Source organism: Physella acuta, unplaced genomic scaffold (genome assembly GCF_028476545.2).
Source record: "Physella acuta isolate Inbredline_101_S28 unplaced genomic scaffold, ASM2847654v3 ptg000104l, whole genome shotgun sequence".
Classification (NCBI taxonomy): Eukaryota; Metazoa; Mollusca; class Gastropoda; family Physidae; genus Physella; species Physella acuta.
In genome coordinates, this window is record NW_026731624.1 from 270,027 (window position 1) to 281,847 (window position 11,821).

At 30.9% G+C, this 11,821-nt stretch overlaps 1 protein-coding gene across 1 annotated transcript in view; it reads right to left on the reverse strand.

Moving 5' to 3' along the window:
- LOC131931425 (uncharacterized) overlaps positions 1 to 11,821 on the reverse strand; it is a 65,215-nt gene that overhangs the window by 53,211 nt on the left and 183 nt on the right. Inside the window, exons 2-15 of the mRNA XM_059288227.1 lie at positions 11,337 to 11,597; positions 10,522 to 10,636; positions 10,007 to 10,197; positions 9,091 to 9,342; positions 8,372 to 8,498; positions 7,970 to 8,166; positions 7,402 to 7,647; positions 5,650 to 5,901; positions 5,158 to 5,272; positions 4,408 to 4,601; positions 3,688 to 3,939; positions 1,548 to 1,799; positions 1,284 to 1,410; positions 206 to 408 (exon numbers count right to left, since the gene is read on the reverse strand). Coding sequence (XP_059144210.1) covers positions 206 to 408; positions 1,284 to 1,410; positions 1,548 to 1,799; positions 3,688 to 3,939; positions 4,408 to 4,601; positions 5,158 to 5,272; positions 5,650 to 5,901; positions 7,402 to 7,647; positions 7,970 to 8,166; positions 8,372 to 8,498; positions 9,091 to 9,342; positions 10,007 to 10,197; positions 10,522 to 10,636; positions 11,337 to 11,597 — 2,784 coding nt within the window. The remainder of the gene's footprint in view (positions 1 to 205; positions 409 to 1,283; positions 1,411 to 1,547; positions 1,800 to 3,687; positions 3,940 to 4,407; positions 4,602 to 5,157; positions 5,273 to 5,649; positions 5,902 to 7,401; positions 7,648 to 7,969; positions 8,167 to 8,371; positions 8,499 to 9,090; positions 9,343 to 10,006; positions 10,198 to 10,521; positions 10,637 to 11,336; positions 11,598 to 11,821) is intronic.

Sequence of the window (11,821 nt, forward strand, 5' to 3'; positions counted from 1 at the left end):
TTCAGTGGCAGCATTGGTAGTGTCGAATTCAAATATTATGAATTACTGAAAAGTAAAAAATAAAACAACTAAATAGCGGCGTATAGTACGCAGCGGGTGGGGCTCGTATAATATAAAATGCAAACTTTTAAAACCATTTTCTTTTTAAATTTATAGTTAAAAGCAGAACTTTAATTCACAAAGTTAAAACAGTGAAAATGTTTACCATAAGAAGTGTAGTTGGCAGTAAAGCCTTTTCTTGTTACACTAGAATCAGTTCTGAATGTAAGATGAAGCGTATTGGCAGTTGATATAACCTTGGGCAGAACACCACCACAATATCTGGCAATGTATCTAGCAGAGGAGCTATTTCCATCAAATGCTTCAAGGTAATCAAATGGACAGCCTTCAATTGTGTACTCTAGAAATCTAAAGACAATTTTTTGTTCAGTTATTTATAAATACAAATTTAAAAAAAGAACATACAAATCTTGAACAAAATATTATTTTTTCCAACTTTGTAAAATAAAAAGTAATAATCTATATATAATTCTCTTCTTGGATACCCTAGAAAACACCATGCTGTAAGTGCGCCTAGCAGCCCCCTCTCTTCCTCTCTAGGCATATCCCTACCACCCCCACATGGTCTGGTGAGCTGTGGTTCACGCTAAATGTTTACAATTGTAGAGCCGGGTTTAGTGACGGTTATTAGGAGCAAATAATTTAGTTTGAAACCATTTTAAACTTAGGGGAGGTAACTAAGAGGAGGCTGCTTTCACGGGAGGGGGGGTGTAGGGTAAAGGTTGGGGGAAAGGAGGGTGGGGGTAGTATTGTCCTTAATGACCTACTGATAGTGTTTTAAAGCAAATATTTTCAGTGGCAGCATTTGTACTGTCGAATTCACAAATTATGAATTACTGAAAAGTAGAAAATAAAACAACTAAATAGCGGCGTATGATACGCCGCGGGTCGGCTTGTAGCTATTATAACAGACTATTTCTTGTACTTTAAAATTCATGTAGGTTAAGAGCAGAACTAATTATAAAATGCACTAAGATACATTCAATATATTTTGTGAGAAAAAAGTAATAAAGAGTTTGTCCTATATCAATCATTTTAGAACCCTTCATAGTTTTTCATATATTTTCATTCTCTGTATGCAATGACTATTGTCTAAAATAAATTGATGATTCCAAAGCACTTATTTACAATTACCTTAGGCCTTCCTACTTTCCTCTTTTCATGGGAATTCCAATCTAATGCCAGACTGGTAAAGCTATTTATGGTTTATGAATTGTGCCTACCTTACAATAATTGAGTATCCTTCAGTTACAGTGATTGTCCAAGAGCAATTCATGTTGTTTAAATAGTTCGCAGGATAGTTAGGGCTCATAATTCTACCAGAATTACCAGACATTTCATAAGAACAATCTGAACAGAAAAAAATTCCTAATAAGAATAATAGTATATTGATGATTTACAATAAAAACAATATATCTATTTACTAAAAATGGCAATTCTTTGTCAAAAGTAAGAAACTAAAAATAAATTTTCTGTTACAGTTTTACCATAAGTACAATATCCACTGGGGCTCTTTACATATCCTGAGATACACTGACACATGTAGCTCCCAATAGTGTTGGTACAGATGGAATTGGCACCGCAGAGTCCTTGACTACATTCATTGACATCCATAGAACAGTCATAAGATTCCCAACCAGGTAAACAATAGCAGGATCCATAAGAACAACTGGCAGTGTTGTTGGCTACACAACTGCATTGGTACTGGCATTGGGAGCCATATGTCATGTTGGGACACACTAGGGTAAAAATGTTAAATATAAAAAATCTTACCGTTACACTTGTCATTAAGTTTACTTTATATGAACTTTGAAATGAAAAAGCAATAACATTTAATTTCAGATACAAATGAATGAAATTTATAATAGTTTTTAGCTAACTAACTGGTAGCTGTTAGATCGCTGGATTGAACATTTGATATTATTATTAAATTAACCTTTTTTTATGTTAGAATATCTGTACAGAATAATTATGTTCCTAATAAATTTCCTTTTTTTTACACATAGCTATTAAACGTTTAGAAAAGGCAATAAAATTGTATTTAATAAATGCACAAATCAAATGATAAAAAACCAAAGGGAAAGTTCTTTTATTCTTGAATTGTATATTAAAGAAGAAATGCTATGCTTTTATCTAATTAGTCATTACAATAGTTTGCATTTATATATATATGTGCTTATCAAGAGATAAACAATACTACTTCATATTTATGTACACTACTAGCCGTCGTTACCCGTTAAACGTGAATTATAGGACTATATATTTTTAATGTTATACATTTTTTAGAAGAATATTTTATAAAATGGTCATCGGTCAAAACGCAATGTGCTTTACTATAGGTTTAACAATATTAGTGACAAAGCAAAGAAATAACGAAATAGCTATAAGTCTAACAAATTTAAAATAACGTAGGCTGCTATAACCTATTAGAAAAAATAAAACCAAATTATATACATAATTAGATAACACAACACCATAATAAATGCACTCATTGATGAAAAGACTTAAATGACTCCGTTAGATACCCGGTTTTTCAATGGTATTTATGTTGTTTTTAAAGCAATTTGTATTAGTTTTGGCAGAGGAAATTGTTTAAATTACCTCTCGATAAGTAAATCTATAGAACTAAATCAAACTCTTAGGGGACTTCCATAAATGACGTCAAGCTTTTTTGACGATCTGAACCCCCCTCCCCCTCATCACACACAATCACAAAATTATGGACCCCCCCCTCCCCCCTACGAGTGTGACGCCATTTATGGATGACCCTTTAATGAAATAGTTCATTTCTTCCTTTTCTAAAATTGGAATATGATGCTATTGGTTTTGTGTACTTTCCGTACTCCAAACGTATGACATGTGACGTCATCCATTTTGGAATTCTTGTCCCAACTATAAACGCTTTTCCGGTTGTATAATTAAAACCATTTTTCTACATTCGAATATGCCTTTATTTTTTATTTTTATTTTTTAAATAAAATTGTGTTTATACATTTAAAACATCTACCATATTATTTTCAACAAAAGTCTGTATCAAGTTCTCCATATATCGCTGAAGATTCTGATGTGATATCCTGCGAAAATATTTTGCGGACAGAGAGAGAGAGAAGTGTGCACATGGGCTTTTATATATTAGGATATAGTGGGTTTTTTTCCGTGTTATATAGCACACAACATTACCTCCCCCCACCCATACAACACTGTACTTTAAGCCCACCTTTGCTACCACTTGCATCCACCCAACATCTTAAAATTAACTAAAATGTGTTTAAAAGACATTAAATTTATTACTTTGAGATAATACTTATCTAAGTATCAAAATAGAAATATGCTAACTATTTTTTACTGACCATATTGCAGAAAAATCAAAGTATATGAGTAATTAAGTAGGTGGTAAAACAGTTAGTGAAATTCCAATTAAACAAGCCTTTATATATGCACTAAATGAAAGAAATGAAATAACTTCTTTAAAAAGTTAGCATATTTGTAGGCCTAGCGCTGAAAATAAACAAGCTTGTAATAATAAAAAAAATTTAATGTCCATAAGGACAGCATTTATGGTTAAGGGAAAGAGGTGTAAGGGGGTTTTCTATTTGAAATGAACATGAAAAAGTTAAAGTTAATTACTTTCACAGTAGTTTTCTTGCGCTTTATACCTTCCATTATAACAGATGCATTGATAAGTGTTATTTTCAAATCCACAGTAAGAGTCAGCATGGCATAGTGAGCTATTGTAATAGCAGTTTTTAGAATCAATGGAACAATCTGATCCTGCCCAACCATCATTACACACACAATCAAAGGTTGTCATATTGCAGAAGTCTGTGTTATTGTTGTTGCAACCACATATTTCAGGACAGTTTTCTTTGTTAAGACAATCTTTAGAAAAATAAATTTTACTTGAAAATATGATTGCAATTATCAGCAACAGATAATAAATGGAACTTAATTTGAAGCTTTTTAGACACTAGTGTAGAAAACAACATTCTAGTAGCCTACATAATTTTTAGTACATAAAATGAAAGTAATTTATTTTTAAAAAGTAACACTTTATCTTACTTGGTTTCCCCTCCCCTTCCCAATAAAGGAAAAATAATTACACTGCTTTCTTTAAAAAGCAAAAATAAAGTTTATAATGAAAGGAATTTTAAACATTAACCTTTTAATCTAAGCTTACACCAAACAAATTAATAAAATACCACAATAATCACAACTGAAAATGGTTTACCATTTGTCTGTTTACTGGATACTTAATACTGATAATTATGAATGTAATCTAAAAAGTATTTTAAAAACAAATTTGTAATCATCACTGTCAATTGAAAATATGAAATCACATTACTTTACCATATGACTGATAAGAAGACCCAAAATAGCTCCAATATGTGCTGCGTTGGTAAATAATGAACATTGTGTTTGATGTAGATACAATATATCTTGGTAAATTTGTGCAATAATGTCCTAAAAGTGGAGCATTTGTGCTGTTGCCATCATAGACTTCAAAATAATCAGTAAAACAGTATGCAGAGTAAAAGCCAGGGCTAAAAATTGTAAAAATGAATGTTTAATAAAAAAGGAGAAAAGGTGTTAAATAAATAAAATAAAAACATCCTTATAATTATGCTAAAATCAACCTTTAAAAACTTTTAATATTACAAAACAGCTTGGATTATGCCAATTCACACAAGTGAAATTTCATCTATATTTTAAAGCAGTTCAAATATATTGTTTTTGTACATTAAAATACAAAATGTAAACAATCTGATAGTAGTGGCAAAAAAGTAAATTAGGCCTACATAATAAAATATATAAAAAACAAAATTCAATTCAATTTTTTTAAACAGCTGTAAACTGTTCAATGTTATATAAGTAACAATAAATGGTTGAAACATTTTTCTTAAATAAGATCATAATTTAAAAAATTATTAACGTATTACTTATCGTGTTATATAAAAATGAGAAAAGGCACTTATTCCCACTGTCTTTTTAATAAAGAGATTAAATTTTAATATATATTATCTATGAAATCAATGCTTCTAGACATTATCCCTTTTTGTTTTAGTTCAATTTAAAAAATTAAATTTAACTAAAATTTACCGAAATGCAATGATAGAACTTGTATTGGTGATAATTGTCCATGAGCATGAAATAAGTCCAGAATATCCAGGGTCATACAAAAAACCTGAAGAATCTGTCAAAGTGTGTTCACATGCTGGAAATAAAATATTTACGATGGGTTAGTCATCTAAGAGGATAAACATTCTAGTTTTGTAATTTGAGTAGAGCTATTTTGTAGTAAGGTGCTGTTTTCTTAGTTTTTCAATCAATAAACAAACCATGTCTTTCTAAAATTAGGTACTGCTTATAGAGTAGCATAGATTTAGTCTTTCTAAAACTCAGCAACAAAAATGAGCTGCCAACGATTCACTAACACTATCTATTTACTACACTAATCTACTAAGTACAAAGATTATTGTGGAAATTACAATTGAAATTTTAAATAGTACAAAAATTACTCTGTTGTTGAAGATATCATAATATTCTAGATGCAGGTAAACATAAATAATTAATTTTTTAAACTATTTTTACCATAAGTACATGATCCACTTGGACTTTTTACATATCCAGTAAGACATTGACACTCAAAACTTCCAATAGTGTTGATGCATATAGAATTGGCATCACAGTATCCTTGACTACATTCATTGACATCCATAGAACAGTCATAAGATCCCCAACCAGGTAAACAATAGCAGGATCCATAAGAACACCTGGCAGTGTTCTTGGGTATACAACTGCATTGGTACTGGCATTGAGAGCCATATGTCATGTTGGGACAAGCTAAAACATAACAAAGATTAAGAATTATTTTAAATAGCTTTAGATCACCAGCTCCTGGTCACAGCATTAAATAATTCAATGACACAACAGCAGACCACATCTCAAATTTAAAATTCAGTACTGGAAGATAAAAGAGAAACACGAATGTTTATGTGAAGTCAACTAACTTCAAGCTCTCTCAGACTTGACATTTGGCTAGAGCTGCACTAAATTTAAAATTCAGCATGTACCCAAGGTCTGAGAAAAAAAAAACAAGGAACATAAAGAGTGGATGACACTAGCATCATGGACTACAATAGAAATAACAAGATAATTTAAACTGAAAATCAACGAACATGGAAGGAAGTCCTCATAATTTTGAATTTAGAGGGTAATTACAATTTAAAGAAGAACACAAAAGGCAACAAAAAAACAATTCATTGAATGAAAGAAGTAGCAGAAGAAGCTGCATAACAAAGAAGTTTAAACAGTTGTATGATCGAGCAAGAGTAACAACACCAGTAGGCCTGCAAAGGACAAGCAAAACAATTACAAAGCAAAACAATTACAAGTGAAGTAGCTGTTTTCAGAACTTCAATACTGCAGCAGGTGAATATAACTCCACCAACTAAGTCTGAAGACAAGGCATTTAAGACAAGACACAATGAAGCACTTAAGGCATAAAAGACAAAATTTAAGATTAACTGGAAGAAAACACATGTGTTGAACACAGATGCTCCAACGTGACCTAACAGGAATGACAAATTTGGAGCTGGATTGCTTCATATATGTAGCAAGTGTAGTAAGCAAGGATAGGAGAGCAGGTAAGGATATCAAAGCTACATCAGCAAGGCCAGGTATCATCACCCTCTTCATAATCTAGCCTAAGAAAATTACCAACAGTGAAGTATGGGGAAAACTGGGCAAAGCCCCACTGACAAAAAAGAAAGAAATACTAATTGGGATTGATTTGACACACCTTGTTCAAACCAACAAACATCACTAGAGGGCCATTAAATTTGAATCTCAGAGGAATGAGAAAAGTGGGTACGCCAAACAAATATGGAACAGATCAATTTTCAGTGAAATACAGCTGGAATGTCATAGACCTAACAAAGAAATCAAAGAAAAACATGTTCAAAGGTGTCTTTGCATCCCTAGCCTCCAAAAGTCATCTACGGGAATGATGATGATTTTAAATATCTTTGAACTTGCATTCAGCCATTCAAAGAATTGTTTATTACAAAAAATGGAAAATTGAATTGAAAACCATATAACCAACTCAAAAATAAATGTTATCTACTGCTGAAATGTTATTTGCTTTATATTTTTATTTTATAACAATTAATATACATATAGGATAAGGTAAGCCATTGTTATAAAAAAAATAAAGTATTTTTTCTGTACTAATTTTGTAAATAGAGAAAAAATGTAAAAAAAAAAAAGATATTCATAAAAAAGAATATTCATGAGATACATTTGTTTTTTATTTTTTATTTAGATTCTAAAAAAGTAACTTACTATCACAAACTCCTTCCTCAGTTCTGTAAAATCCATCATAACAAATACATTCATACTGGCCATTTCTATATTCACAGTAAGAGTAGGCAGGACAGATAGAGCTATTGTAGGAACAGCTGTTTACATCTGTAGTACAATATTCTCCTGCCCAGCCTTCCTTACACACACAGACATATGTTGTTGTGTTGCAAAAGGCTGTGTTGTTTACTTGACATTCACAAATGTCAGAATGGAATTCTTGGCCATCTAAATAAATAAAAGTACATTTATGTAAGATTTACTATTGCAACACAACTTTTCATTTTTAAATATTAAAGACAGTGGCCTCACTTGAAACTTTCTTCCTATTTTAAAACTATGCAGATTATTTAAGATGTTAATACTACATTAGGATATGAACATGTTGTCTACAATCCTTACACATACTATTTGCATTTTTATACCCATATTTTAATTTTTATCTCTTATGATAATAAATTAATTAAAATTAAAACCATATTTTAATTTTTTAACCCCTATGATTATAAATTAAATTAAATATGCTCTTATTAATGTCAAACAGAATTACCAAATGTTTTATAATCAGCAGCTAAATACAACCAGTCCCATGTTTGGAAATAGGAAATTGAGATGTACATTGAGTTTGATGAGGATGCAATAATTCTTGGTATGTCTCTACAGTAGCGTCCTAAAAGTGGAGCACTTGAGCTGTTGCCATCATGGACTTCAAAATATTGGGTTGTACAATCTCCATAAAACCGAGTCCTAGGGTATAATTGTTTTTTTTTTTTACAATAATAACATTTAACTTTTTAATTCTGTGGTTTAAAAAATGTAACAAGATTAAAAGTTAACATAAAATATATACACTAAATAAAAACAGAAACTATTAGTGTTTGTATTCATTTGTAAAGTTGTAAAATAAATGTTTCCATAATGTTTTGCATTTGTATTTGCTTTGAGTCTATACCTGAGATAAATAACAAAGTTTTCTTCTGCAATTATAGTCCAAGAACAAGTGACATTCTGAAGATCATTTAGGTGCCACGTGTAAAAGTAAAATGAACCAACAGCATCAAGTAATGTGTAAGTACAGTCTGTAATTAGATGATTAACAGCACATGTGTTATTCTGTTATAAACCTTAAAACATTTTGTAGCTATACATACATTTATAAACTTTTGTATAATGTAAATTTTTAATTAGGCTTAGAAAATTAAACATACCTCTGTGTCTTATCAAGGCTATTTGAAATTTTATAAAACACTTAACATTGCTTCTGAACATCTATCAATTACAATTGAATACACAAAGTTTGGTAATAAATTACTACTTTTGAACCATTTAATTATTTTAAAATGTACAAAATAAATTCAAACAATAAGCAGACTTTATTGCTTAGAGTCTTCTTTTGTTTCAGATCATGATATTAACAGAGGTGTAACATATGCTTACTTGAAGAAAAAGTTGAGATATATTTACATGGGTGGGTTGACTTTTTTTTGTGGTATTTCTGTTTTAAAACATTTCAATGACTTTTTTGTATTAATCATTTATTCTATATCATCAGATAGATGTGTTTATATTGAGTTGTCTTTAGAGTTATGATACAATCAATAGCAAAAAAAAAACAAGTAAAGTACCCAAACATTTGGCTGACCCAAAGAAACCAAAACATCCACAACATACCTTTACACTCTCCATCTGAATTTAGTTGAAGACCATTAGAACAAGTGCATTTATATTGGCCATGGTTATATTCACAGTAGGTGTTAGCTGGACAGATTGATCTATTGTAGACACAGTTGTTTAGGTCATTGGAACAGTCCTCTCCTCCCCATCCTTCTTTACATACACACACAAATGTTGTCGTATTGCAAAAGTCTGTGGTATTTGCTTGACAGCCACACATCTCTATATAGCTTACATTGCTAAGAGATTCTAATTTAAAAAAAAAAAAGATTGTATTGCCAAAATGAGTATGCCATTACCAGCTATAAATATAAAGTGTATTTCTTAGTTATTAACATAGATAGGGAGCTAAAATGGGAGGAGGTGTAGGCTGTTCTAGTTAAGGGTAGGAGAGAAAGATTTATGCTTGCACATATGTGTAGGAAGAAACAGGATGTAGGATATAGTCACTGGAGAGGGTTCAATTTAATGGTGCTGTTGGAGGAACCTTCAAATGTAGGAATAAATATCATTTAAGTATCCCCAGGACATCATAACAAATAACTATGCCAATTGGAAAGCAGGGTTTATTTCTGACATTTTTATCTTTAGTGGGGCTCTTGAAACTCAGGGTGGATGGACACTGGCTTATATATAATACTTTTTTTCAATTTTATCTATTGGGGGAGAGGGCAGTGGATGTGCTCTGGCAGGAGGGGGGGTGACCATGACCCCTTCAGAGATACCTGAAAGAAACACGGTTTACAACATTCTATTTAACTGTAATTTGAAAAAAATTAGTGATAAGTGCGTAGGGCTTTTGAGTTTATTGTGGGTAAGCATTGCCTTATGAGTGTAGCATACACATTTTAAACAATTTATTTTGAATATACAACACATAAAAAACAATGCTACACTTTAAAAAAAAAATTACCAAATGTTTTATAATAAGCCTCAAAGTAAGTGGAGTAGTCATTGCTGTATGTAATGTACATTGAGTTGGATGTAGACACAATGAACCTTGGTACATTGTTACAAAAATAATCTCCTAAAAGTGGAGCACTTGAACTGTTGCCATCATAGACTTGGAAATAGTGTGATTCACAGTATCCATACATATAAGGTCTGGGGAAAAAAATCTTAATGAAAAATAATTAACTAAACAAATAAAGCTTTACAGAAGCAGTAAAACACATTGAGCTCACCTTTACTTTAAAAATTTATGTTTTTTTTTCTATTCAAATCCAATGCTTTCCATCAAAATTGGAAAATCTAACATAATATAATCTTTTAAATTTCAAACTAACTGTTACTCAAGCACCATTTAGATATACAATAAATCAGAGAGAAAGTTTCTCTAACTACAATTCAACAAAGATTTAATTTAAGAAATATCTGTTTAGTAAATAAAACTTAAAAACATATTAGATTTATATTTATTTTCATTACCTTATTGAGATAATATAGCTTTCATCAGCCAGAATAGTCCAAGAACAGATGGTATTTGGATAAAATCCAGAGCTAGTTAAATAACCAGAAGTATTCTTAAAAGAGAAATCACAACCTGAAATAAAAAACATTTTAAAAAAACGATAATAATAATAAAAAAAACTTCAAAGAAAATATACAGGAATTGAACAGTGTGTAACATCTTCACTAGCTGATTTTCCTATGATTATTCTAGTTTATATTAATGTTAGTAGCATCCTTTTTGGTTCAGAATATGACCAAAACAGAAAGTCACAGGAAAAAAGTCACAGAATAAATCATCAATGTTTTCTAGAATAAAAATTACTGTAAAAAATGTTTCAAAATAAGTTGTCAGTAATTATTGTTGATTTGTTTTTTATTTATTTTGATGAAAAAACTTTATTACATTTGACTTAGGCTGAATTACAATACTTAAAATTTTGAAAATTACTTTTTTTCAAGATAGTTTAATAGGACAGTGTAATCCAGCAGTAATTATATGATTACTATCTGAAATTCTTGTTTGGTACATGAAGCAGTCTGTAGGATGTCTCTACATTCAACCAACAGGGTAGCTGACTTTAAATAGAGAAATTAAAGACCACTGGTTACAGTGTTTACCAAAAACACTATCCATTCATATGCTGAGGTCAGAGAAGTAGATGAACTCTATTCCACCTACTTTAAAGACTGTCTGGTCTGAAAGGGTACTTAATGCAAATGTATCCTAAAAAAGTCTTCATTATAGTTCTAACTGCAGATTATGTTCATAAGTTATATTTATTATTTTTTACCTTCCCAAATGCAAGAGCCATTGACGCCCAATGTAAATCCCTGCTGACAAACACATGTGTAGCTTCCAAGTGTGTTAACACAGTATCCATAATCTCCACAAACATTAAATGTGTAACACTCATTGATATCCACTGAGCAGTTCTCAGACTGCCATCCAGGCAAACATGTACAGTTTCCTGTCTTGTCACATGATGAGGTACCAACAGGGTCACAGTCACAACTCAAGCTGCAGTTCTTGCCATAGGTTAAGTTGCTGCAATCTGAAATTATACTTTTAATTAGTACACTTTGTATTGGTTCAAAAGCTTCATCAAACAACACCATTCACTGTTGAACTGGCTGTTTTTTAACACATTCACTAAGACAGTCTTGGATGTTTTAATAAAAGTTAGATGGAAATTCTTGTACACATTTACTGACAGACTATCTAGCTAAAAAAACACTTGCCATTATTAATCCTCCCAAACCTTTAAAACTAGTTCTT